The 23,890-nt window shown below is 38.5% G+C and overlaps 1 protein-coding gene across 6 annotated transcripts; it reads right to left on the bottom strand.

The window, feature by feature from the left end:
• Positions 1–384: 384 nt before the first annotated feature.
• On the bottom strand, positions 385–22,388 carry MTO1 (mitochondrial tRNA translation optimization 1). 6 transcript variants are annotated; one of them, XR_014065406.1, is made up of 13 exons: positions 21,985–22,388; positions 19,703–19,902; positions 19,506–19,623; positions 14,679–14,968; positions 12,783–12,895; positions 12,500–12,690; positions 12,131–12,261; positions 11,269–11,473; positions 11,015–11,186; positions 6,757–6,875; positions 3,657–3,817; positions 1,810–2,024; positions 385–1,671 (listed from the first exon to the last, which is right to left on the bottom strand). XR_014065406.1 is itself a non-coding variant. In XM_081530091.1 (12 exons), the coding sequence occupies exons 2-12, from the start codon at positions 19,895–19,897 to the stop codon at positions 1,863–1,865; spliced, it is 1,857 nt and encodes a 618-aa protein (XP_081386217.1). In that variant the 5' UTR covers positions 19,898–19,902; positions 21,985–22,388; the 3' UTR covers positions 385–1,862. The 6 variants fall into 6 exon arrangements, 3 of the variants coding, with proteins under 3 accessions (XP_081386217.1, XP_081386215.1, XP_081386216.1); XR_014065405.1 differs by having other exon boundaries at positions 22,076–22,388; XR_014065407.1 differs by having other exon boundaries at positions 385–2,024; positions 3,657–3,788; positions 22,076–22,388.
• Between the last annotated feature and the right edge of the window lie 1,502 nt (positions 22,389–23,890).

Genomic DNA, 23,890 nt, shown 5'->3' with positions numbered 1-23,890 from the left:
AATCATAAGGCCAACTTCTGTTGAATGCTGACTGTTGTCATTGTTGGGGGATTTCCATGGAGTAAATGGACTAAGATTACATTTTCAGCTGATGTTTCCCAGGGTATCATAGTCTGTAGCATTTCTGGCTAGCAGCACCAGGAGGTAGGCTATTCTGAAATATTCTGTTAAGTAAGATAATTTTGTATAATATATATAACAACATATTTTGTGGATTTAAAGAGGTTTCATACCCTCAACTAAATGCGGAACCTAAAACATATGTTTTCTACCAAACATTTTTCAGTAAGATAGTTACTACTGTAGTAGAATCACATTATAAAACCCAAGCTTCTTTATATGTAGTGTCACTAGGCCCAAATTACAGCTGGTGAGAAACTTCCAAAGCATTTAGGAATTTTTTATTTCCTCAAAATAAATTTTTGCTATATTCCATTCAATAAGCACCCCATTCACTGCTTTTACTCCTGCAATTAGCCAGAAAAAGAAAAGTTTACAATCAATGGTTCCCCCCTAGTGGTAACCAAGTAGTACAAAAGACCCTCTTTTAAAAACACCATACAGAACTGTACTCAATATGCCTCTGTGTTAAGAATTCTGCCTAGGAATGGCCATAGTAACTAAAAGTTACCACTTATTGAAATTACTAAATCAAGTATCAAAAAGAATTCATCACTGCTAAAACATCCAGCATTACATATATTGGGTTGGCCAAAAAGTTCACTCGAGGTATTCCGTAACATCTTCTGAACAAAGTTTTTGGCCAACCCAATGCTTTTTACTAGCTACTGCTCCTGGACTGCGTTATGGAAAGGCAAAATTAGATGAAACCCATGGAAACCGAGCTACATCCAAGAGGCTACATATGATTATAGCAAGAAGATATTTGCCCCACATCCATAATCATGCTTAACACATCATAGATCTGTAACCAAAGTGATTTCAGGGCACTTAGAAGTGTCTGAGATACCTGCTTTGGCTTGAGGCTGACATGGAAGCTTCTCCCCGAACTGAAGGAAAGGTCTAAGTAGGGTCAAGGATAAGTAGGGTCCTCTTGTCCACTTGGCTACATTCATCCTCTAGTCAGTGAAGAAAGGTCAAGGTGTCTGAGGAGCTAGTCAAAGACCCGGCTGGTCACCCCCCTAACCCTTGTAATCACGTATCACAGAAGTACTGGAGAGTACCAGCGCCATTCAGATTTTTCTGTCAATTCTGACTTTCAATAGGGGAACTTTAGTCACCATGCTGCAGCCCAATGCTGGAAATAAGCTGAATGATTGTGAATGATTTTGTATAGTTTCAAATTTTTAGCCTTAGAATTTGAGGGCTTTGAAATAACATAACTAAGCAGAAGCCTGCCAACTTTCAAAACTAGTTGAAAGATAAGACTTTTACTTTGGTACCTTTAATGGACAAAGCTCTTATGATTTATTTCTGGCCATGCCACGCAGATCTTAGTTCCCTGACCAGGGTTCCAACCTGGGTCCTCTGCAGTAGAAGTGCGGAGTTCTAACCACTGGGCAATCAGGGAATTCCCGGTAATTTGTCCTCATGAGTAGGCAAATCCACAAGCTGGAATTTTTTTTTTCAGGTTCAGTTTTAGTTCCACTGTATTTCTCTTTGATGAACACTGCCCAAACTTATATTAATAGGTGTGCTGTATTAGAACACCTGAAACAAAGAGTATAAATTGACTTTATAACTATTTTTTCAGATATACAAAAAAGCAGAATTATAACCTATTTATAAATTAATGACAAAGCCACAAAACCTAATAAAGTTATTTTAACAGGTGCTAAATATAAATACTTATCTCCTGTCTACACTCTCCTTCAGATTAAGAGTCTTCTATGAATAGAAAGCTATAACTGATGCTCTTCAAGTCTGTCTGTATCACATAACTGTTGATCAGTTTTGGGCAATCTGTTCATAGCTGCCTGTCTTTGCTGAGTGGTCTTCACAAATCTGAGCAGGTTGACGATGGCAGCAGCTGTCACTCCAGGTATACGACTGGCAGCCCCAATCTAGGAATTAAAACCACAAGAGACACATAAATGAGCCATGTCAGTTAGAAGCAAATTTATTTTCCTCCTGATAACGATCTGTATGCTATAGTTTATAAAACATTTTCAAAACTTCATCTTAATATATTGTCAAAATAACTTTAGAAAGTAGATAAAAGAAATGGGATCATAATTAATATCTTTAGTTTAAAAACAGGGGAAACTGAGACTCAGAGACATTAAAATGACTTGTCTAAGATCATGTAAACTAACAGATGTTAGAGTACCTAACCTTTTCTTTTCGTTAAACTAAACTAACATCACTAGCAATGTGTTGATCAGCACCCTATGACTAATCTCAGTAATATTTCTATGGTATATTTTTGCAGTGAAATGTATGAATTATTCACTCCAAGTGGTATAAAGACCTTATATCAGTTCAGGTCTGTTTTGCCACCAAATGACTCTATAGCAAACATTTGTCAGAGCTTTTGGTGTTATAGAATTTTGGATAAGAGGTGAACTCCGATGACCAGTACAATGCAATTGAACTTTCTGTGATAATGGAAAATTTCTATAACATTGGCAGTGTAAAAATGCACTGTCCAATATGGTAGCCAATAGCCTTTTGTAGCTACTGAGCATCTGAAATGTGGCTAGTAAGACTGAGGAGTTGAATTTTTAACTTTATTTCATTTTAATTACTGTAAATGGTTGCATTTGGTTAGCGGCTATCATATTGGGCAGTGCAGCCTATGACTATCCACAAAAACATAACCCAAAATGAGTAAGATACAGCTATAAAACTTAAGGCCTCTCTGCTGCTTTCCATGATGACTATGACTAAGAATACCATGTTAGCTGATGAAATCACTCCTCTTTTAAAAACTTTCCAAATATTTTTGCAGGTCATGGTTTTGTTAAATGCCCCTTTATTTTATGAACCACTGAAAAAAATAAAAAAAAACCCAACCCAATGCCCATTAAACTATGATACACCATTGATTTTTAAGCTACAACTCAGAGATGTTAAAAATGTATCTCAGAATCAATAAATACAGCCTACAAGTCTTTAAATATTTGTTATTGCAAATTCAATACTGTACGCTGCAAAGTTTTTAACAGATGTGTACAGCGTGGTGCCCATGTACTCATGCAAATGCAAATCACACACAGACACAGGCAGTATCATGGGTGGGGGACCTCTTTGCCCCTCTACTTTCTCCTACTGGCTCCCAAGGCAACACTATGGAACTCCTTGGAGGGATCTAAGCAGTAATCTGAAAACCACTGACATATATTCTATTTTAACCTAAAGTAAAGTCATGCATATCAACAAGTATGCACATGGCTAGATAATTATAATCAACCCAATTCTGAACTTCCAGATATTTAAGCTTTTTTTTATCTCTCATAAAAAATATAATGACACCTGTCATATAAAGAGAATATGAAAATAAGGTTAAGCTTTTTATGATGAAATAAAACCTTAGTTATATGGCCACTACAAATTCAGTTTTTTTTTAATTGTTTTAATTCTTTTTTTAATATGTATTTATTTATTTTAATTGGAGGCTAATTACTTTACAATATTGTAGAAATTAAAGCATTGGCTCTTTATGATCTGTTCCTATCCACTGTCTATTTTCTTACCGTCTGTGGGCGACTGAAATGGAGCTTCTCTCGAACTTCACAGGACAAAGATATATCCTTGAGAGTCAAATAATCTAGGTCCTTTGGAAGTTGGAGAGCTTCATCTCGCTGAACTTCCTTTATTTCTTGTTGCTGATGGAACAATACTGATTCATAAGTGGCTGGTGAACAAAATTAATTATGTTGTGACACTTAGATAACATTAACAACCTACATGTTTCTAGCTTTTTACAATTTACAGAGAGCTTTTGCATACATGCGGAGAAGGCAATGGCATCCCACTCCAGTACTCTTGCCTGGAAAATCCCATGGACGGAGGAGCCTGGTAGGCCACAGTCCATGGGGTCGCTAAGAGTCGGACACGACTGAGAGACTTCACTTTCACTTTTCCCTTTCATGCACTGGAGAAGGAAATGGCAACCCACTCCAGTGTTCTTGCCTGGAGAATCCCAAGGACGGTGGAGCCTGGTGTGCTGCCGTCTATGGGGTCGCAAAGAGTCGGACATGACTGAAGCGACTTAGCAGTAGCAGTAGCAATTTGCATACATGATCTCAGTCCACGACAGCTGGGGTAGGTGTTCCCTTTCGCAGAAGAGGAGACTGAGATTAAAATAAAGAGAGGGACTAGCTCTCTGGTAGTTTATTTCATGTCCTTCTCATTTAAAAAATCTAGAAAATTTTTAGTAAAAAAAAAATTGCTTTCTTTCTCAATGCAAATTTTGGTGGAACACTTTCTTCAACACGCTATAGGTTTGAAGTCCTACAGATAAGGTGTTTCTCCAAGAAGACGGTTTTCAAATAAAGCTATAATTGTTAAAAGTATATATTCTTGGATGATAACATATAATTTAAATAAATTAACTGAAGTTTTATTCAGAGTGAACTTAGAAAGACAATTCAGCAATTATTTTCTAATTAAAGCATTCCATTCTTAGAAAAAGAAATTCAAGACCTGTTTTAAAACCTATATTGAGGCAGTCATTCCGTCCTGTTTAAGAAAAGCAAGTCTTCCCTAGAGGTTTTGGCAGCTTCTGCTTCCATCACTTGACTGGAAGCCAGAATATTTCAGCTCTGAGCCTGGCTCTACCAATAAACTGCCCTCTGACAATGAACACATGATACTTCTGCGCCTCAGCTGCCTTGTCTTGAAATGTTATGGACTGACCCAGAGGACTTATGATGGTCTTTTTGACAACAAAGGAGAGCTGTGAGGTGCAAAGGCCTTGTAGACAAGATATACTAGGTTCAAAGCCCAATTCTGCCACTCCCCAACTGTGTGACCCTGGGCAAGTTATGACTATCTGTAAATTAACACATAATGCTAGTAGCTATCCTTCACATGACACTTTTTAAGTATCAAATGAAATAACACATCAGCATGACAAACTGTAATGAAATTTTAAAACTAGGAATAGACTATAGGATCATAGAATATAAATAATGTATGTATTAAAGATACATTTAATTTTTCAAATATGTATAGCAAAACATGAGAGACAGTACAAAGAACAATCTGAAACTGATTTCTGCCTTCAAGAAACTTGTCTAAGGACTTCCCTGGCAGTCCAGTGGTTAAGACTTCACCTTCCAATTCAAGGGGTGAGCTTGATCCCTGGTCAGGGGGCTAAGATCACACATGCCTCAGGGCCAAAAAAACCAAAACATAAAACAGAAGCAATACTGTAATAAATTCAACAGATTTTTAAAACAGTCCACATTAAAAAAAAAAGAAAAAAGAAAAAACTTATCTAGTGGAGGATCTAGGTAGTGATTTGAAAACTACTGATAATATGCTATATTTTAATCTAGTGTGGTTTCTTTTAAGCCATGGGTCAGTGTTAAAGAACAGGCAAAACAGTAGCTACTCCATGGCTGAAGTCAGTGTTTCCTATAAACAAGTTGAAGATAATTATTTTGGACAATTTATTGGACACGGTGAAACTGCAAACTAAGTTTAGAATACAGAGTTTAATCACCTTTTCCCAGATGCTAAAGGCCTAAATGTTCAATAAAGTAACTTTTACTCAATAGAAAGATCATGATGTTGAGATATAAGGTTAACAATACTTCTTACACATTAGCAAATGACCAGGGCATGGTCATTTGGAAGAATAATAGGTAGCCTTTGGGTCATCCTATATAAGCAGTCAAAGCATAGCAAGGTGACAGACCTCTCTGGAACTGAAAGAAAATGTTACTGCTAGAAGGACTGCAGCATTCTTACCATCTTTGCTGGTCCCCAAGGAGCTTGAAGTTCTTTGCTGTTTGAACAGTCCACCTTCATCCTGCTTTTCCTACCCTTCTCTCCCATCTCATTCTGTTCCCTGACTTTTTCTCCACACAATCTTTCAGTGGAGGAAAAAAAATCTTCTATCACAATGCAGAAGTTAATGCTATTATCAGTATTTCTGTTTGAATTTTTTTTTTTTTTTTTTTGGCATGTGGGCTCTTCCCTGACTGAGGATCAAACCTGTGCCCCCTGCATTTGGAGTATGGAGTCTTAATCACCAGGGAAGTCCTGAATTTTTTTTTATAAAGAAAAAATTTAAAATTGCAGTACAACTCCAAAAGTCACAGGTGACTTTGATGGTCAATATATTGACCAAGAGTATGAGAGCAGCCAAATGTTATAATATACAGGGGCAGACTGTGAACTTCTTTGCCTGATACAAAATAAGTCTTTGTTAATGGAAGAGTATTATAACATATCATCAAAGCCAAAGATAGCATTATTTTCTTCATTATTAGAACATTTAAAAAAAGGTTCAAAAGGAAAAAAAAATTTTTTTTTTTTAAAGGAGAGCTCTACAGTGGCACTTCCCAACATGAAATATACACACAGATCACCTAGGGATCTTGTTAAAATGCAAATGCTCACTCAGTGGGTCTGGGGTGGAGCCTGAGATTGTGCATTCCTAACACATTCCGATGTGTTACAATGCTACCTGGGAAACCTACTGAGTGGTCAGAGCCTAAGACGATGCTGGTCTTATGGTAATAACAGCTCCTCTTGACATAGAGTTCTCTGTGTATCTGAAATTCATTCATTATTTGCACAAAGAAGAGAGCATACAGACGTCCTAAGTAAAAAATTTTCTACCTTCTATTTTCAGTCTTTCGGCCAGCTCTCTACACTGGGTGTACTTCTTCAAGGGCTCTGGAACAGCCCTGGCCAACAGTGCCATGTCAACCTCCTCATACTTCAGAACATCAAGAGCTCTACAAACACACAAAAGTTTCATTAACACAGGGTTCATATCATATCAGGCAGATTAAGAACAAAATTCTTTGAAAATAATGCCAAATCTCAGAATAAAGAATATCAATATATTTCTAATTTTCCCCAAGTACACTGAGCAAACACAGCAGCATCTGCAGCACAGTAGGACCTCAAGATCAGCATGTGATTCTCACGCTGAATTCTGTCGAAAGCCTTTTCTGCATCTATTATCATATGGATTTTATCTTTCAATTTGTTGATATGGTGTATCACATTGATTGATCTGCATATATTAAAGAATCCTTGCATCCCTGGGATAAACCCGACTTGATCATGGTGTATGATCTTTTTTTTTTATCCCCCGCCAATCCCTTTCTGATCTTTTTTACATGTTGCTGAATTCTGTTAGAATTTTGTTGAGGATTTTTGCGTCTATGTTTATCAGTAATATTAGCCTGTAATTTTCTTTTTTTGTGATGTCTTTGTCTGGTTTTGTTATCTGGGTGATGGCGGCTTCACAGAATGAGTTTGAAAGTGTTCCTTCCTCAGCAATTTTTTTGAAAGAGAGCATGTGATTTTCAACTCCTTTCCTTTATCGAGAGGGCTAAGAAGTTGGTAAAGTGGTACTACAACAATCCACTTGTCCTCTGGAGCTTTCCTTTTAGGACAGAATATCCTCTGAAAACAAGGGTGTGATTGAACTCCCTAAGAATTTACATCTAAGTCATGTTAAGCCCACGTCCTGAGAATGTGTCATGATTCTGCACGCATGCTCAGAACCAACTAAAGGAGATCTCCTGTTTGTTCCAAGACTGGAAAATACCCTGCAGTTTCCTTCTCACCTTGCTTGGTTCTCGTAAGGTTTCACTGACATATACACTATCCCTACACTACACTATATTATTGACTTTGCCCTTTCCCTCTTTCAGGAGATCGCTTTTTTGATCAACTCTGTCCACCCCAAATCAATTAAACCAATTAATTATCAAGTCAAAAGAAAGTCAAATCTGCCCATCCCAGGGTCCCAAGTCCTTTCAGGCCTCCCGGATGCATTTGGTTTTTTTCTTTTTACAGCACATTCTATCACCACAGTCATCTGTCACACCCTCTGCAGAGGCCTCTCTTATCTCAGACAGTCTAGGAAAGGCCAGACACCTCTTCCCACAAGGAGCTGTCAACTCTGTTGTACTCCACAAGATGAATTACGTCAATTAATTTCAGAAGTCTCATCACATAAGCTGTTGATACAATGAAACCAAATAACCCTAAACTCCAAAAGAAAAGGGATTGTCCTTTCAGAAATTATAGAACAAGACTTCCCTGGTTGCTCAGTGGTTAGGAATCCACCTGCCAATGCAGGGAACATGGGTTCAATCCCTGGTCTGGGGAGATTCCACATGCTATGCGGCAACTAAGCCTGTGTGCCAGAACTACAGAGCTCACTCGCCTTGAAACTGGGGCTCTGCAACATGAGAAGCCATCACAACGAGAAGCCCATGCTCTCTCTGCAACTCGAGAGCAGCCTGCACCAGCCACAACTAGAGAGAGCTTGTATGTAGCAATGAAGACCCAGGGCAGCCAAAAATAAAACAAAAAAATTACAGAACATACAGGAACACACCTCCTAATGACTAACCAAAAAAAGAGCTACCTTAGGAATCTTACAGGATGGTGACCTCAAAGAAAAGCCTATGACCATTTAACTTTTAAAAAGGTCTTAGGGTTCCCTGGTTGTTCAGTGGTTAAGAATCTACCTGCCAATGCAGGGGACGTGGGTTTGATCCCTGATCTGGGAGGATCCCACATGTCGCCCGGCAACTAAGCCCGTGGGCCACAACTACGGACCCAGCACTCTAGAGCCTACCAGCTGCAACTACTGAAGCCTGTGCTCCAGGACAGGAGAAGCCACTGCAATGAGACACCCCGGTACCGCAGTGAAGAGCAGCTCCCACTTGCTGCAACTAGAGAAAGCCCATGGGCAGCAATGAAGACCCAGAGCAGCCAAAAATAAATACATCTTTTAAAAGCTTTTACACAATTTGTCTAGAAGGTTTGGAGCTGTTTGCAGGTCCAAACTTCAAGACCAGCTTTGAATGAAGCCTAAGCCTCAGAGTACAGAGGGCTGCCACAGATGGACAAGTTAGCACACTCACAAGAGACAGTTTCCATGCTACCTGACACATCAGTGCGCTTCCCCATGATCCTGACAGGAAATGTGTGTGCATATGCTCTGTGGATCTCTTTTGTCAAAATGAGAGCTCGAAGTCCAGTTCTATTTCTCAGTGCCTGGCTCACAGCTTGCTATGTGTGCAGCAGATACGACACATGTCCTTGGACCACCTTTCTATCTTTCTAGCTTTATATATCAAGGAATTGATCAAGTGAGTTCTTTTAGGGAGGCTCAACACTAGACTATAAATATTCTACCAAAATTAAACAGGAGGATGAGGCTGCTGTTTCTTTCTGAAAGGAAAGACACCTGAATTAACAATAAAAGCATTTGGTCAAATTACTGTTTAAAAAAAAGTTACCTTAACAAAATGGCTACTCTTGGGATTAAGCAAAAATATAAAACTGACAGCCCCCTCCTTGTTCATATTTTTATTCATCAATTAGCCTTCTAAACTGTGTTGAAAACAATCACTTCCCTTGCTCTCACTATGACCTCAATCCACATTAGTCACATTGAATGCAAATTCTAATGATATAAAATCTAACATAGTGCAATATTTGACCTAAATGAAGCATAATCCTATAAATTCTTCTGCGAAGTTTGAAATAATAATAAACCCTCTTAAATTTAAACAAATAGCTGGACAACAGAGTGAAATATAAAACTATGCTTATGCTACTAACATCTCTCAGTACCACTTAGCTGGTAAGCAAATCAATCTGTCACCCTTATCTGTGAACCAAGCTGTCTTTCCTGTGAATGAGACCCCATGGTTTGGGTGACAACCATGCAGATTCTTTATTGTTGCTAAGTCGCTTCAGTCATGTCTGACTCTTTACTACCCTCTGGATTGTAGCCCACCAGGCTCCTCTCTCCATGGGATTCTCCAGGCAAAAATACTGGAGTGGGTTGCCATGTCCTTCTCCAGGGGGTCTTTCTGACCTAGGGATCGAACCCACATCTCTTATGTCTCCTGCACTGGCAGGTGGGTGCTTTACCACTAGTGCCACCTGGGAAGCCCATTATTTACTGTTACTATAATTAAAAACTGCTTACTATCCTCTAACAGTAGTGCCAGTGCTTTGGGAAATTCCCATGAAAATGAAAATTTGGGAACACAAATTGTAAACAAAAAACACTGTGATGAGATGAAAGTCAAAGACATGTTATATCTGGCTGTTAGTTAAGGACAGAGCACTTGGAGAGATCGTGGATGATAAAAAGTGGCATTAAAATGAATATACCATTAAGTCTACAAATTTCCTCACAAGCAAAACAGGGACTGAGAAAAAGGAGAAAACTATAAACAAAAAACATACTGGAGACACAGCAGCAAGATCAAGTCAGCATGTGTGCTTCTAAGACATAATGATTGTAGATTTATACCTTCTAAACCGTACCCCCCTCCGTTAGCTTACATTTTTTAAATGGGAAAAATCAGTGGTGACTGATGCAAATTTTGAATTACATGAGGTTTTCAGAAATGTATCTCTGAATCAAAAAAGCTCTCTATTAATGTCGTTTAGACTTTGAGTGCATACAACCAGAATGGTAAAAACACGGACAAAAAAAACTCCTAAAATGTAGCAAGGAACTCTTTAAGAATTGGTAACACTGCTTAATCAAAGTTTCCCTGCTATGGCTCACAGGCAAGATGAGACCATTCCAATTGTTCAATGCCTAAAAAAGAAACCAGATTATGCTATTTCTTGGTTTATGCCCTCTAAATCTTAGGAAAGGCAGAACTCAATGGGAGCCCCAGAGAAATAAAATAAAAAATAATCTAGAATCATATATATTGTCATTAGTGAGTAAGGAGATAAGTTATGTCTACAAAATTTTGAAAAGAAGCACACATAACAGCTGCATTCGTTTAAAATGTGTAGGTAGGGAACCTGTAGGTAATATCTCTCTGAGATGACTCCGTTTTTATATAAAAAGAAAGTTTATACAAAAAATGCATACCTGAGAGGCAGACTTTTACCACTACTTATAGAAGCCTCTGGAATTAAGTTTTTCCATTTAGTACTTAAAAACTCAATGGATTTTAGCATAGAAATGCCTTCTTCTAAAGAAGATTTCATCCAAGAAGCTCTTTCATATCGTTGTTGGGACACACAACCAGCTTCCTTGTACCCTAGAAAGGGGAGGGGGAGATTATAATGACAGAGGTCTTAGAGGAGAGAACGTCTGGTTGCAGGCCTCAGTGTATGAGTTACCTCGGAATGTGAGCCTGCTGTCGGCGTTATCAGGACGCAGTGACAAACGGAACTCAGCTCGGCTGGTAAACATGCGGTATGGTTCGCTGGTGCCCAGTGCGGTGAGGTCATCAATCAAGACTCCTATGTAACCTTCTGTTCGGCTAACGACAAAAGGAGGCTTGTGTCTGACCCGAAGACTTGCATTGATTCCAGCTATCACGCCCTACAAGAAGACTGAACTGTTTAAAAGGCCATTATGAACTGAACAAAGAGCTATCCTATTCAGATACTACCTGGAAAAAATGGTTCAGGCAGTAAGGAAGCAGGCCTGCCCAGAAGGGACACAACAGAGACAAAAAATGTGGTTCATATTCACAAACAGAATATGGGTAATGTACCACTTTAGAATGCTATAATTCATTGTTTTCAAAAATATCTAATATTCTTGATAAACCAGGTAGCTCATCTTTAAAAAAAAAAAAATCCACATGTAAGACTTTTTTAGCCTTTTCCCACTTACAAGTAAAAATAACATAACTTTCTGTTTAAACAGGAGTAATAACAGGGTAATTTTCAACAAAGTTAGGTTAGGTTAAAAGAACTAAATTTTCTTTTTTGACATTTCAGAAGCAATACAAAAATCTAATCAAAATATGCAATTGGCTCTAGGAGCTCAGAAAAGAGTAACAAAGACATAGTGTTTTAAAAATCCTGTTGTATACAGAAGCCACCCCCATATGTCCTGAAATAGAAGTCAGTTTTCTATTACAGTTATGAGTTGTATCTAAGCCCTATATAGCAATCATGACAGATGTCAAGAGGAGGAACACCAGTTAAATAGTCCTTTTCTGTTTACAGTAACATTTGAACCACTTCTTACTTGAGCTGCAGCTTCCTCGTAACCAGTAGTGCCATTTATCTGTCCAGCAAAGAAGAGCCGCTGCACCAAATGAGTCTCGAGAGAAGGAGAGATCTGCCGGGGGTCCAAGTAATCATACTGAACACCGTAGCCTGGCCAGAGAACAGATGGCACAAGATAATCAAAAACGGCGCTGGGTCTGCCTCGGGGCAGAGATGCAAAGATTATCATTAAATGCTCTTCAAATGTGAAGACTATTTTATTAATAAACGTGCAGACGCTGGGTTTTGTCTTCTGGGGTTCTAAGCACCATGACTGTAGCTTCAATCTCCCCACTGTCTGCTAAGCAATGCTGAGCTCAGACCAAAGGGCAACTGGCATTCTCTTTACCTGGCTGAATCATTTTAGCGTTCTCCAACCCTCTGATGCATGTGATCATCTTCTCCTGTAATTCAGCTGGCAGTGTCACAGATAACCCTTGGGGGTAGATGAGATCAGAATCCATTCCTTCAGGTTCCAACCAAACCTGATGTACACGGTTTGGAAAACGCAAGACCTTTGATTCAATGGAGGGACAGTATCTAGAATAGGACATTGGAATTTAAAAATGTAACGAAACAAATAAAAGAGGGTTGACACTTACTGTAATTAAGTGCTGGTATTTTGTCCTTACCGGGGTCCTCTTGTAGTTTCCTTAACGTGACAGTTAAGGTGAAGGTTCTCAAGGACAATCTCATCCACTCGAGGGTTAGTGTGAGTCAAGTAACATGGCAGCTGATCTTCTGGCTAAAACACAGCAACTCGTCACAACACTGTTTTGCTTCTCTATTAGTTCGCTTCTAATTCAAATAAATTCCACACGTGATATAAACTTACTTGTATAGACATCAAATCTATGCATAATGCCAAATACTAATGGTGAAGTATGCTTGTGAAAAACAACCCAAAAGATGAACCTAAATTTACACAAGCCTCCAGATCAACAGTTTACAGGAAATATTGATGATGCAGGAACATGTTTAAAGCACCAGAGCAGTGAAATCAGACAAACCTACAAATCTAGAATGTAGGAAATTTCAGAAAAGAAATGACTCAGTTTCTTCCACATATAGATTTAAAAGAGGCTTCCCTGATAGCTCAGCTGGTAAAGAATCCACCTGCAATGCAGGAGACACTGGTTCGATTCCTGGGTCGGGAAGATCCCCTGGAGGAGGGCATAGCAACCCACTCCAGTATTCTTGCCAGGAGAATCACCATGGACAGAGGAGCCTGGCAGGCTACAGTCCACGGGGTTGCAAAGGGTCAGACACAACTGAGCAACTAAGCACAGCACAGCATACAAGACGTAAAAAAGAGGGGAACTATTGTAAGATATGTAATGTATGAACCTCATTTAGTTCTTGATTCAAATAAAACAACTATAAAATACTAGGAATGCACTTGGAACATTGTAAGTCAACTATACTTGAATAAAATATATATATTAAATACTAGGGAAAATTGAGCACTGAGTATCAGATGATATTAAGAAATTGTGTTTTGCTATGTGCGATAATAGTATTGTGGTTGATTTTTACAAAATTCTTATTTGTTAAAGACATGTACCAAGGTATTTCTGAATGAAATGATGTCTGGGACTATTACTTTAAAACTCAGTTAAGAACAAAGTGTTGAGGAAAGATAAAAATGTCAAAAGAGGGAATTCCCTGATGGTTTAGTGGTTAGGACTCCACACTTCCACTGTACGAGGCATGGGTTCAATCCCTGGTTGGGGAACTAAGTTCCCACAAGGTGTGCAGCATGGCCAAATAAATAAATAGCCACTCATCAGGGTAACACTCACCAGAAATTAGGAGTGTCAACTACTAGTCCTTAATTCTAAACACACAATATATAGCTTGTTTTTTTCTTTTTTAAATTCCAAGGATAGGTAAAAGTAGCCTATATCTTCAAAAGTATCAGTACTATTAAGACTGAGGAACTATTCCAGATTAAAAAGAAATGACAATTAAATGCAATATATGATCCTAGATTGGAAAAAGAATGTTGGGACAAAAAAATGTATTGGGGTGGTCAGAAAAATCTGACTATGAATTTTATATTCAGTAACAGCACTGTGTCAATGTTAAATTCCCCAAATTTCATCACTGCATTGAGGTTATATGAGGATGTCTTTGTGCTTAGCTGAGATGCAGACTGAGGTATTTAGAGGTAAAAGGTCATGACCTCTGCAACTTACTCTTAAATGTTTCGGGAAAAGAAAAAAAGAATAAAAATAAATGTGTATGTTACTGTTCTATATGTTAAATATGTGTCTCTATGTCTCTATACATGGAGAGGGCAAGTAACAGTCCTACAACTTTTCTGAAATTATTTCAAAAAGTTTAAATAGGCAAAGTTATCAAAGCAATAAAATTTAAGAATTTACGGGGAAATACCCAAGAAGCCAAATCAGCTAATCCTTTTAAAGAACACATTTTTGTGTCCTAATTAATAGTGATGAAAAGTGAATACCAAAAAAAAAGCCTATATTCCCTGTTTAAAGCCAGATTTTCATAAATTATCTCACCTTAATCCACACTGTCTGATTGATAAAGCTGAATGGTATGGATGGATTATCTGGTGTCTGCTTGTTTAGAATGCTGAAATTAATGGATTCTTTGGCAATTCGGGGCGGAGTCCCAGTCTTCAATCTTCCCACTACAAACCCCAACTTCTCCAGAGTCTGAGCCAGCGCTATGGAAGGCTGATCCCCTAAACGTCCTGCTGGATGCATCTCCAATCCGATTACAATCATGCCTCGCAGAAACGTCCCAGTAGTCAGAACCACACTCTCTGCATACACTGTACTTCCATTCGCTAAAAGACAGGAAAGAGAACAAAACTCATGTTCTAACTGATCTAATGGATCAAATTAGAATGTTACTCTTTTGTAGGGGAACTACAGAAAAATTTTGTCTTTGGAAAGTTAAAAGATTTTAAATCAGTAAGAAGACTATATGTTATCAACCTGAAGAATCCAAGAAAGTTGAGATGGAGAGTATTATGTATTATCATAGATACACATGTTCCTAAAGTCCTGTCAGCACTGAATAGCTGGTCTCAGTTAATTTTTTAAATTAATTAATTTTAGACTTCTAGTTAAATATAACAGATCCCACCTCACATGATTTCTTCTGCTTCTTAAAATTTCAAAAGAAAATAAAGGAGCAAAAAAGATATAAAACCACGAGAACCACAAGAATGGGAAAGAACTTGTCAAAAGATGAGAAATTTCAAATATTTTTGAAAGACAGAAAGTGGTTGGGGGGGATGGATAAATTAGGAATTTGGGATTAACATATACACACTACGATATATAAAATAGATAGTCAACAAGGACCTACTGTATAACACAGGAAACTCTACTCAATATTCTATAACCTACAGTGGAAAAGAACCTGAAAAAAGAATGGATATATACATTATGTATGTTTAACTGAATCACTTTGCTGTACACCTGAAACTAACACAATATTGTAAATCAACTATACTCTAACATAAAATAAATTTTTTTTTAAAGTGGTTGGAAGAGTGATAAGATAACTGATTGAGCAGAGGGGAGAAAGCTGTAACTCAAGAATCTGAAGAGACCATACAGATGACAATGAAGTAATCTGCCCTGCAGAGGCTCAGAAACTGGAGGACTGAGTGTGAGAAATGTAGGAATGTAGCTGGGGGCTGAAGATGAGAGAAAGAGTTGAAACCTGCATTTAAAGGTTTGTCTACAGATGGATCTACCATACAAGAAAATGTAGGTTAATTCTTTGGGTAAAAGGGAGTTACTATTAATGGGTACAGTATTTCAACTAAATTTCAAAAGTTCTAGAAATGGAGAGTGGTGACAGCTGCACAGCATTGTGGGGGTACTTAATGGCGTGGAACTGTATACTTAAAAATGGCTAAAAGGCAAACTTTATGCTATATACATTTTACTACAATAAAAAACCGATTATTAATAAGCTATAATGGAAAAGACTGAAAAAGAATATATATATATCACTTCGCTGTACATCTGAAACATTGTAAATCAACTACACTTCAGTAAAATAAGTTAATTAAATTGTATTGTTGGGCCCATAAAATATGGACAGGGTCCAAGAGACAGCATTTGAAGATACTAATTTAAGTAATAAGTAAAAATAATTCAAAAAGGATAAAGGGCTACCCTAATAAAAACAATATAATCATCAAGTCTGGAGAGCAAAGGAGGCAGAGAGGAAGGGAAATGAAAATAAAAGTAGCAACTCTTCAGCACAGGGAAGTCAGGAAACAGTGACAGAAGAAAGGGAAGATTAAGTGTATTCTACAAAATCGCAGTTACTAAGGTAATCACAGAACAAAAGCCATGGACTTTTAAGAAAGAAACATAGCTCCCAAGAAGCAAAGCAAATACAGCTTAAGTGGTTGAAAGAAAAAAAGTACAGCAAGGTGTGCACAGTATGTTACTGCTATGTGTGTGGGGAGAATACATATACCCGTGCATGAAGTCAAGTGTAAAATCAGACAGAAAGACCACACCAGAGCCTAGGAATGCTCCTGAGGAAGGCAACTGGCTGCCTGGAGCACAAGATGAGAGAGAGACCACCTTTTCACTCCGCCTTCTTTCATCCCCTTTAAACTGTTGATGATGCAAAAGGAACATTTAAGTTTTTAAATACCTGGATTAAGTTCTTGACTGTGATATTTTCTATCTGTGGGACTTGGGGAAACTACCTGAACTTTACGAAAGTTGGCTTTCTAATCTATGAAAAGATGCCCACATCAGAAATCACTTACATGGAATTTTAAAAATTCAGGTGGAATGTAGAGCAAATTGAAAATTTCTTCAGACCTCTGGCTTTAATTGCCTGTGGTAAATGGCAATTTATTTTTTCTTAAAAAAATTTTTTTAGGCATTAGCTGGCTGCAGCTACCATGTTTTTTTATTATTATTAACATTTATAATGTTGCAATTATTTATTAATTCACTGTAATTATTTAAATATTTTATTATAATCTATTAAATCCTTACTATATGACAACATCAAGTCACATTTTCTCATTTTGTGAAATATACATTCCTCTCCCAATTTTGTAGGTGAAGAAACTGAAACCCAAAGCTAAGTTTGAACACAAGTCTAATTCCAAAGCACCTTCTCTAGTCAATATATTTTCTTTTTACTCTTTGATTCCACCAAATTCCTCACAGTAAAGTTGGAGCAATATCATTCTGCTTTTCTGCATTTTGTCTTTCCTTTTTCTTTTTAATTGGAGAATAATTGCTTTACAGTGCTGTGTTGGTTTCTGACATAGAACAACTATATGAATCAGTCAGATGTGTACATATGTCCCCCCCTCTTGAACCTTCCCTCCAACTCCCCATCAGATCCCATCCCTCTAGGTTGTCACAGAGCACTGGATTGAGCTCCCTGTATCACACAGCAACTTCCCACTTGCTATCTATTTTACACATGGTTATGTATGTTTTCATGCTACTCTCTCAATTTGTCCCACCCTCTTCTTCCCCAGCTGTGTCCACAAGTCTGTTGTCTATGTCTGTGTCTCTATTACTGCCCTGCAAATAGGTCCATCAGTATCATTTTTCTAGATTCCACATGTATGTGTTAATACATGATATTTGTTTTCCTCTTTCTGACTTACTTCACTCTGTGTAACAGGCTCTAGGTTCATCCACCTCACTAGAACTGACTCAAATTCGTTCCTTTTATGCCTGAGTAATATTCCATTGTGTACATGTACCACAACTTCTTTCTCAATTCATCTGTCGATGGACATCTAGGTTGCTTGTGTGTCCTGGCTATTGTACCCAGTGCTGCAATGAACATTGGGGTACATCTGTCTTTATGAATCATGAAGTTTTCTCAGGGTAAATGCCCAGTAGAGGGATTGCTGCATTGTGGATTGCTTCATTGTATGGCTACCACAGTGTCTGATTATTGTTTTTACTTGTAACACCAGATATGTTCAATGCCTATGTGGGATGTAAATTATAGGTGATATATTTATGTCAGATAGCACTCTCAATATAAGTAATTCCTTATCCAACTGACATGTTTTCTTGACTAATAACTCTAATTTTCCTTGGGTGAAATGTATCAATTAAAAATATTTATCTTCTCACACCAATTGGAGGCCACAGAAGGCCATCAGGATGCAGTTTTGATCAATGGACTTCAAGAAGATGCTGGGCTAGACTTCTATTAATAGGAAAGTGGAAATCTTGTTTAAAAGGAAATACAGCTTGTTTGCTCTGTCTTTATTTTGGTCTTTACCCTTTTCCTCTTTTTCCTTTTCTTTCTGATATGATAATGGATACCTGGATGTGTGACTTTGGTCTTATGAACACTGGAATGAAAGCTACAGCCAAAGGTGATAGAGCAGGCCAGTGGAAGGGGCACGGGTGTCTGGTGACATGGCTGGGACTTTCATACAACGTGGACTGTCTACTCATGTCCTTCTTATTGTGTAAGACAAATACACTCAATTTTTTCTAGGTAAAAAAATTAATATGTATATCCCATTCTAAAAAATAAGTCTATAATAAAATTTAAACAGGGAAAATAAGTTAATATCTGTATTTTTAAATGATGAAATTTTTGTATGGCAGAAACCAATAAGACATTGTAAAGCAATTATCCTCCAATTTAAAAAAAAAAAGGATAAATTTCTCCAGTGCAGCCCCTCCTACCACTTTGTTCCTAGAAAGCTAACAGTCCAGTCCTCTGGCAGAAGACTGATTCTTCTCCTGAGGACTAACAGACATAGATGTTTGGGAATTCCCCAACAAAAAGGCCAATTCAATCCCTAATCATTAGACTGGACAGAGTCAGTCAAGCCATAAAATAACTGTGCACACACACATCTTCCAATTAGCGTTTGCAGTGAAGGCTAAAAAGGCTAAAGTGGTTAAGTCTTTAAAGGGAGAAAACAGAGATAAATTGCTTTTCCATTCAAACTTAAATTCTATTTAATTTCTGTAAAAAATATGTGCATGTGCAATTTTATTTTAAAAATTGATATGTACCTCAAATAAAAACATACATAATAATCTTGTAAAATATAAATTTAAAATGTTTAAAGTCAGAACTAAGAAAAATAAAAATTACCACAGAAATACCAAGAGGAAAATACACAATTATGCAGGCTACAGAGTCCCAAAAGAAGACAGTACAGAATGTGAGCTGCATGGTGAAAATGAAATGAGAAATAGGACTTTTTCTATACAGTTTCCCTCATACTTGAACAGAAAACACAACAATTGCCTAGCATAAGCAGAACATCTCCATACGCTACTCAGAATAAACTTTTCACGTGGAGTTTGATACCGTCATCATCATCTGTAAGCAGTGCATACCCAAAACCACGCCGCTGACACGGTGTTTCCCACTGTGAGCAGGCTCTGGTTCTGTAAGAATGAGATCTTCTACGGCTCCCTCCTGAACAGTAAGCAGCGGTGTATTCAGGATTTCTTTCTATCAAAAGAGAATGCAAGTTGAAAACATCAGTTAAATAATCACTACAATCTTTCCTGTTTTCATGCCCTGGTCTTACCTGCATGTTCTGCTTATACAGCTTCCTATCAATTTGAGCTCTTAGACCCCAAACAGCTGGTCCCTTACGCCGGTTTAATACTTTGTAATGTGTACCAGACTGGTCACAGATTCGAGAACACAGGCCATCCAAGGCATCAACTTCCCTCATTAAATGCCCCTTTCCAATGCCACCAAAGGAAGGATTACAGGACATCTGACCTAAAGAGAACAGACATAAACAAAATAAATACATGAGCATCTTACACATAGTGCGTGCTTAATAGGGAAATGTCTGTACAAGTGACTAGAATCATGTGATTAAAAATAAAAAACTTGAAGCAAACACTAAAACTGCTGAAGTCCCAAAGGGATGCAAGAGTTATTCAGTGCATCTTGGAAGACAAACTATTGCTGGAAGTTTCTTTTGAATCTTTCGCTTGTACATATTTTTAGCACTTCATTATGCTGCCTTTTCCGTTACAATGTGATTTTGAAAACCTTACCTCATGAACTCTTCCTAAATCAAGCATAATTTAAGAAATTTTTTTGTACTGGTTCACAGTTATAATCAATTATGTCTTCCATAAATGCCATCTGCTGATCCTCTGTGGCCAGCATCAAGGCCCCCAAAAGTTTTCACGGTCTCCAGAGGGAAGCTGAATTGTGCTGTCATTAGGAGCATGGGTTAGAAAGAAGCAGAGCTCTGGCTCAGTTTCTATACTTACCACTTACAAGCTCCACGTGATACTGACAAGTTGTCTAATATTCTATATCTCAGTGTCCCTACTGTATCCACTTACAAGCTCCACGTGATACTGGCAAGTTGTCTAATATTCTATATCTCAGTGTCCCTACTGTAAAAACAAGGATGACAGCTGTGGTAGATTATTGTCCTCCTTCCTTTGATATAGAATCACTATTTATTTAGGTAAACACTCTTCCTGATGAGGCTTTGTGTTTTGGGAGTGTGACCTAAACTTAGTTTAGGAGTAAATTTTTATTGATCTAAAGTAATCCTGTTCCTACTTGCCAGCGAGTGGTTTAGTGTTAAAAGGCTTTTCTCTTTTGTCATGAATAGCAAAAAACAGTTTGTCAAAAAGTATTATTTTTAATAAAACAAAAAATTTTCTACCTTTGACTTTATTATGGCAGGTGATACGACTGAATTGATACAGACAATTACTGCATTCTGTATTCCTATGGAAGTTTAACCTTCTAAGTCAAAGCTATCTTTCTGAGAACAAGCATAAATACTTCATACTCCACTACATCAAAGTACCTTAAAAAAATGAGACTTTGATTTTAAGATAGAACTGTCACTCATTAAGCTCATTTATAAGAGCTATTAAATATCTCTGAAATCCATTTATTTAAAAAGAAAACTTAGGTCACATTGTATTGGTATAAGAATATAAATACAGGTTTTGATGGGAATTCCTTTATCCTTGACAAAACTACATTACTTATACTATTATCTGATCATCTTAGTTCAATAATACTTTGTTTATTCGACTTTTAAAATTATTATTATTGAAATGCAGTACCTGGTTTTTACTTGGGTAATCATATAGCCTCTCTCCAAAAGAATCGCTGTTAACAAAAGTATATATTTCTCCACAGTTATAAACTGGTTGTTTCTAAACAGTATTTCAGTACAGAAAGCAAGTTAACATCTCAATTACTGTTCACTCGTAAGCAAAATGCACGAGGAAGGACATAGGCATGCATAATTTACAAGACAGTGTACTAACTGGCATCTATGATGATGCCAGAGAGCGGCCTTGCTTTAAATTACGGCCGTCCAACCACTGCTTGTTGAGTGCCAAAAAGCACAGTCGGGTCCTAACCACAAAACTGGGGAATAAACATTCAGTAGGAATATAAAATACAATTTAAAAAGTAGCCTCGTTCTTCAAAAGGGTTTCACAAAATGGCAACACTGAAATAAAGTATCACCAGTATTTTTAGAGTTTGCTCTTTTCTCAACGCACCTCCCCCCACCCTCCTCCAACTAATTACTTAGTTAGAGTAATTAGTCAGTTCAGTCGCTCAGTCATGTCCGACTCTTTGCGACCTCACGGACTGCAGCACGCCAGGCCTCCCTGTTCATCGGCATCTCTAATTTTCTTGAAGAGATCTCTACACTTTCCCATTCTATCGTTTTCCTCCATTTCTTTGATCGCCGAGGAAGGCGTTCTTATCTCTCCTTGCTATTCTTTGGAACTCTGCATTCAAATGGGTATATCTTTCCTTTTCTCGAAACACACGTCAGGCTAAAACAACATTCGGTAGGATTCTCACCAGAGCAACCGGAGGAAAAGGCACTGGGAGGGGGAGGAGGAGGACCCTGGCAGCGTGCGTCCCTCGGCAAGCCTCACGCCGGGCCACTCACCGATGGTGTCTACTCGGTGCGTGAGCAGCAGAGTCCGGGAGCCGCACCGAGCAGCGGCGGCGGCGGCTTCGGTCCCTGCGTGTCCTCCGCCGATGACCACCACGTCGAAGTGCGGGGTCCATGGCGCCGCGCTGTCACCGCCGAACCGGACCGACGCAAGGTGCTGTTTGGTGAGGGAAACCGCGAGCCGGCGGCCACAGCCTCGGATACAGAACATTGCTGGAGAAAGGCAGAGTCTGTAACTCGGAGCCTGACATTAGCGAGGGGAAAACGCTTAGCAAAGAAAGGTTTCAGAGAGCGGCCATCTTGCTATGATGTCACAGCGTAGCGCGTCTACGTCCAGCGTCGCCGCTGATTGGCAGTTTGGCGCGGCTTACCTGGCGAAGCGCGTTGGAGTGTCTCTGCACTTGGGTTCCTCTTTTCTTGTTTTGCGGAGGCTGTTGGATTACCTATGGTTCTGGATTCGGGAGGACTTCTCGGTCATCTTTTGTCCTTTTCAGCGAATTGCAGTCCTAATCACCAGGTGGCTGCCTACAAGCAATAATTTTGGCCCCTTTGCTTTATCTGAGTCTTTGAAATTTCTGGTGCACCCATCACCTTGCATTCTGCTTATGAAGAGTAGAGTCTGAATGGGGATAGATTCCAAAGACGTTCAAGTGAATTTGTGGATGAAAGGTTCATGATGGCTAGTTAGAAGAATTGAAGGGTTGAAGGTTAAATGGCCAGCCTTTTGGAACTGATATTTTTAAAACCTCTCTGTGGTCAGGTACATCCCCTGCTCTGTGTACATGCCCTAGTCAGCCAGTGTCTACCTCACCTACACCCTACTCACATGACTGACCTTCCTGTGTACTCTTGCCCCAGGCCCTAGCTGGTGACAGCTGAGCAAAGGGCTGCTGAGGGGGTCATGTCGCAGTTACTTCACCCTGTAACTGGTAACCTCCCCCTTCCACTGGGGGGGAATTCTACTGCTGTGGCCTGTCCCTCCTCCAAGGTACACAGTGGGGTGTCGCTCGAGAACCTTGCTGCAGGCAAGTAAGCACTCCCTGTCCCTTAAACCATTGATGTCTCTGTGCTGACTCCAGGCTGTCTCTTCAGTTTTGAAGCTGTGCAAAAATACACCCTGGTAGGGGGGAGGAGGGTAGTGTGCAACTGAACACCTTCCTTAGAGAAGAAACTTTTCACTGGTTGGATTGTGAAACGATCCATGTGGCCGTTTTATTATTCTGATTATTAATATCTATCGAATACCTAATTTTTGTCATTACATTATTTGTATTTTTTATACACAGTTTAAAGCTTACAGAAATACAAAACTTTGAGAGTTAAGGAACTTGTAATTTCCATCAGGCCTTCCAACTTTCATCTCTGTAATGATTGTCAGCATTTTGTTGCTAATGCCTCCTTATTTTTATTTATTTATTTGACTGCACCAGGTCTTACTTGTGGCATTCAAACATAGTTGTAGCATGTGGAATCTAGTTCCTCTGACAGGGATCGAACCAGCCACCCTGCATTGGGAGCATGGAGTTTTAGCCACTAGACCACCAGGAAAGTCCTAGTGTCTCAATTTTTATACTTATACTAATGCTACTATTATTTTGCACATGTAATGTATTACATGTGATTATATTGTTTTTTAGTTTGGTACTTTTTTAAACAATGTATTTTTTTTTAACTATCTCTATGCCAATATATATGAATCTATCTCACTTTTTAGTGATATAGTCAGTTGTTTATATGAACCATACTTTATTTTTGAGCGGATGGGATGGTGGGCATTCCTGGTTTCCATCCTGTGTTCCGTCAGGGCTC

The sequence above is a fragment of the Giraffa tippelskirchi genome, chromosome 9 (genome assembly GCF_054371585.1).
Source record: "Giraffa tippelskirchi isolate mGirTip1 chromosome 9, T2T-mGirTip1v1.2.pri, whole genome shotgun sequence".
NCBI lineage: Eukaryota > Metazoa > Chordata > Mammalia > Artiodactyla > Giraffidae > Giraffa > Giraffa tippelskirchi.
The sequence above is the reverse complement of the archived record's forward strand: the minus strand, read 5'-3'. Positions and strand labels throughout refer to the sequence as shown.

Coding starts and splice junctions, on each gene's coding strand:
- MTO1 (XM_081530089.1), bottom strand. CDS start 22,292: ATGTTCTGTATCCGAGGCTGTGGCCGCCGGCTCGCGGTTTCCCTCACC. Junction 12,349..12,499: donor CGCTAAAATGATTCAGCCAG/GTAAAGAGAATG, acceptor TCACATTTGAAG/AGCATTTAATGATAATCTTT. Junction 11,187..11,268: donor CAGCAGGCTCACATTCCGAG/GTAACTCATACA, acceptor TCCCCTTTCTAG/GGTACAAGGAAGCTGGTTGT.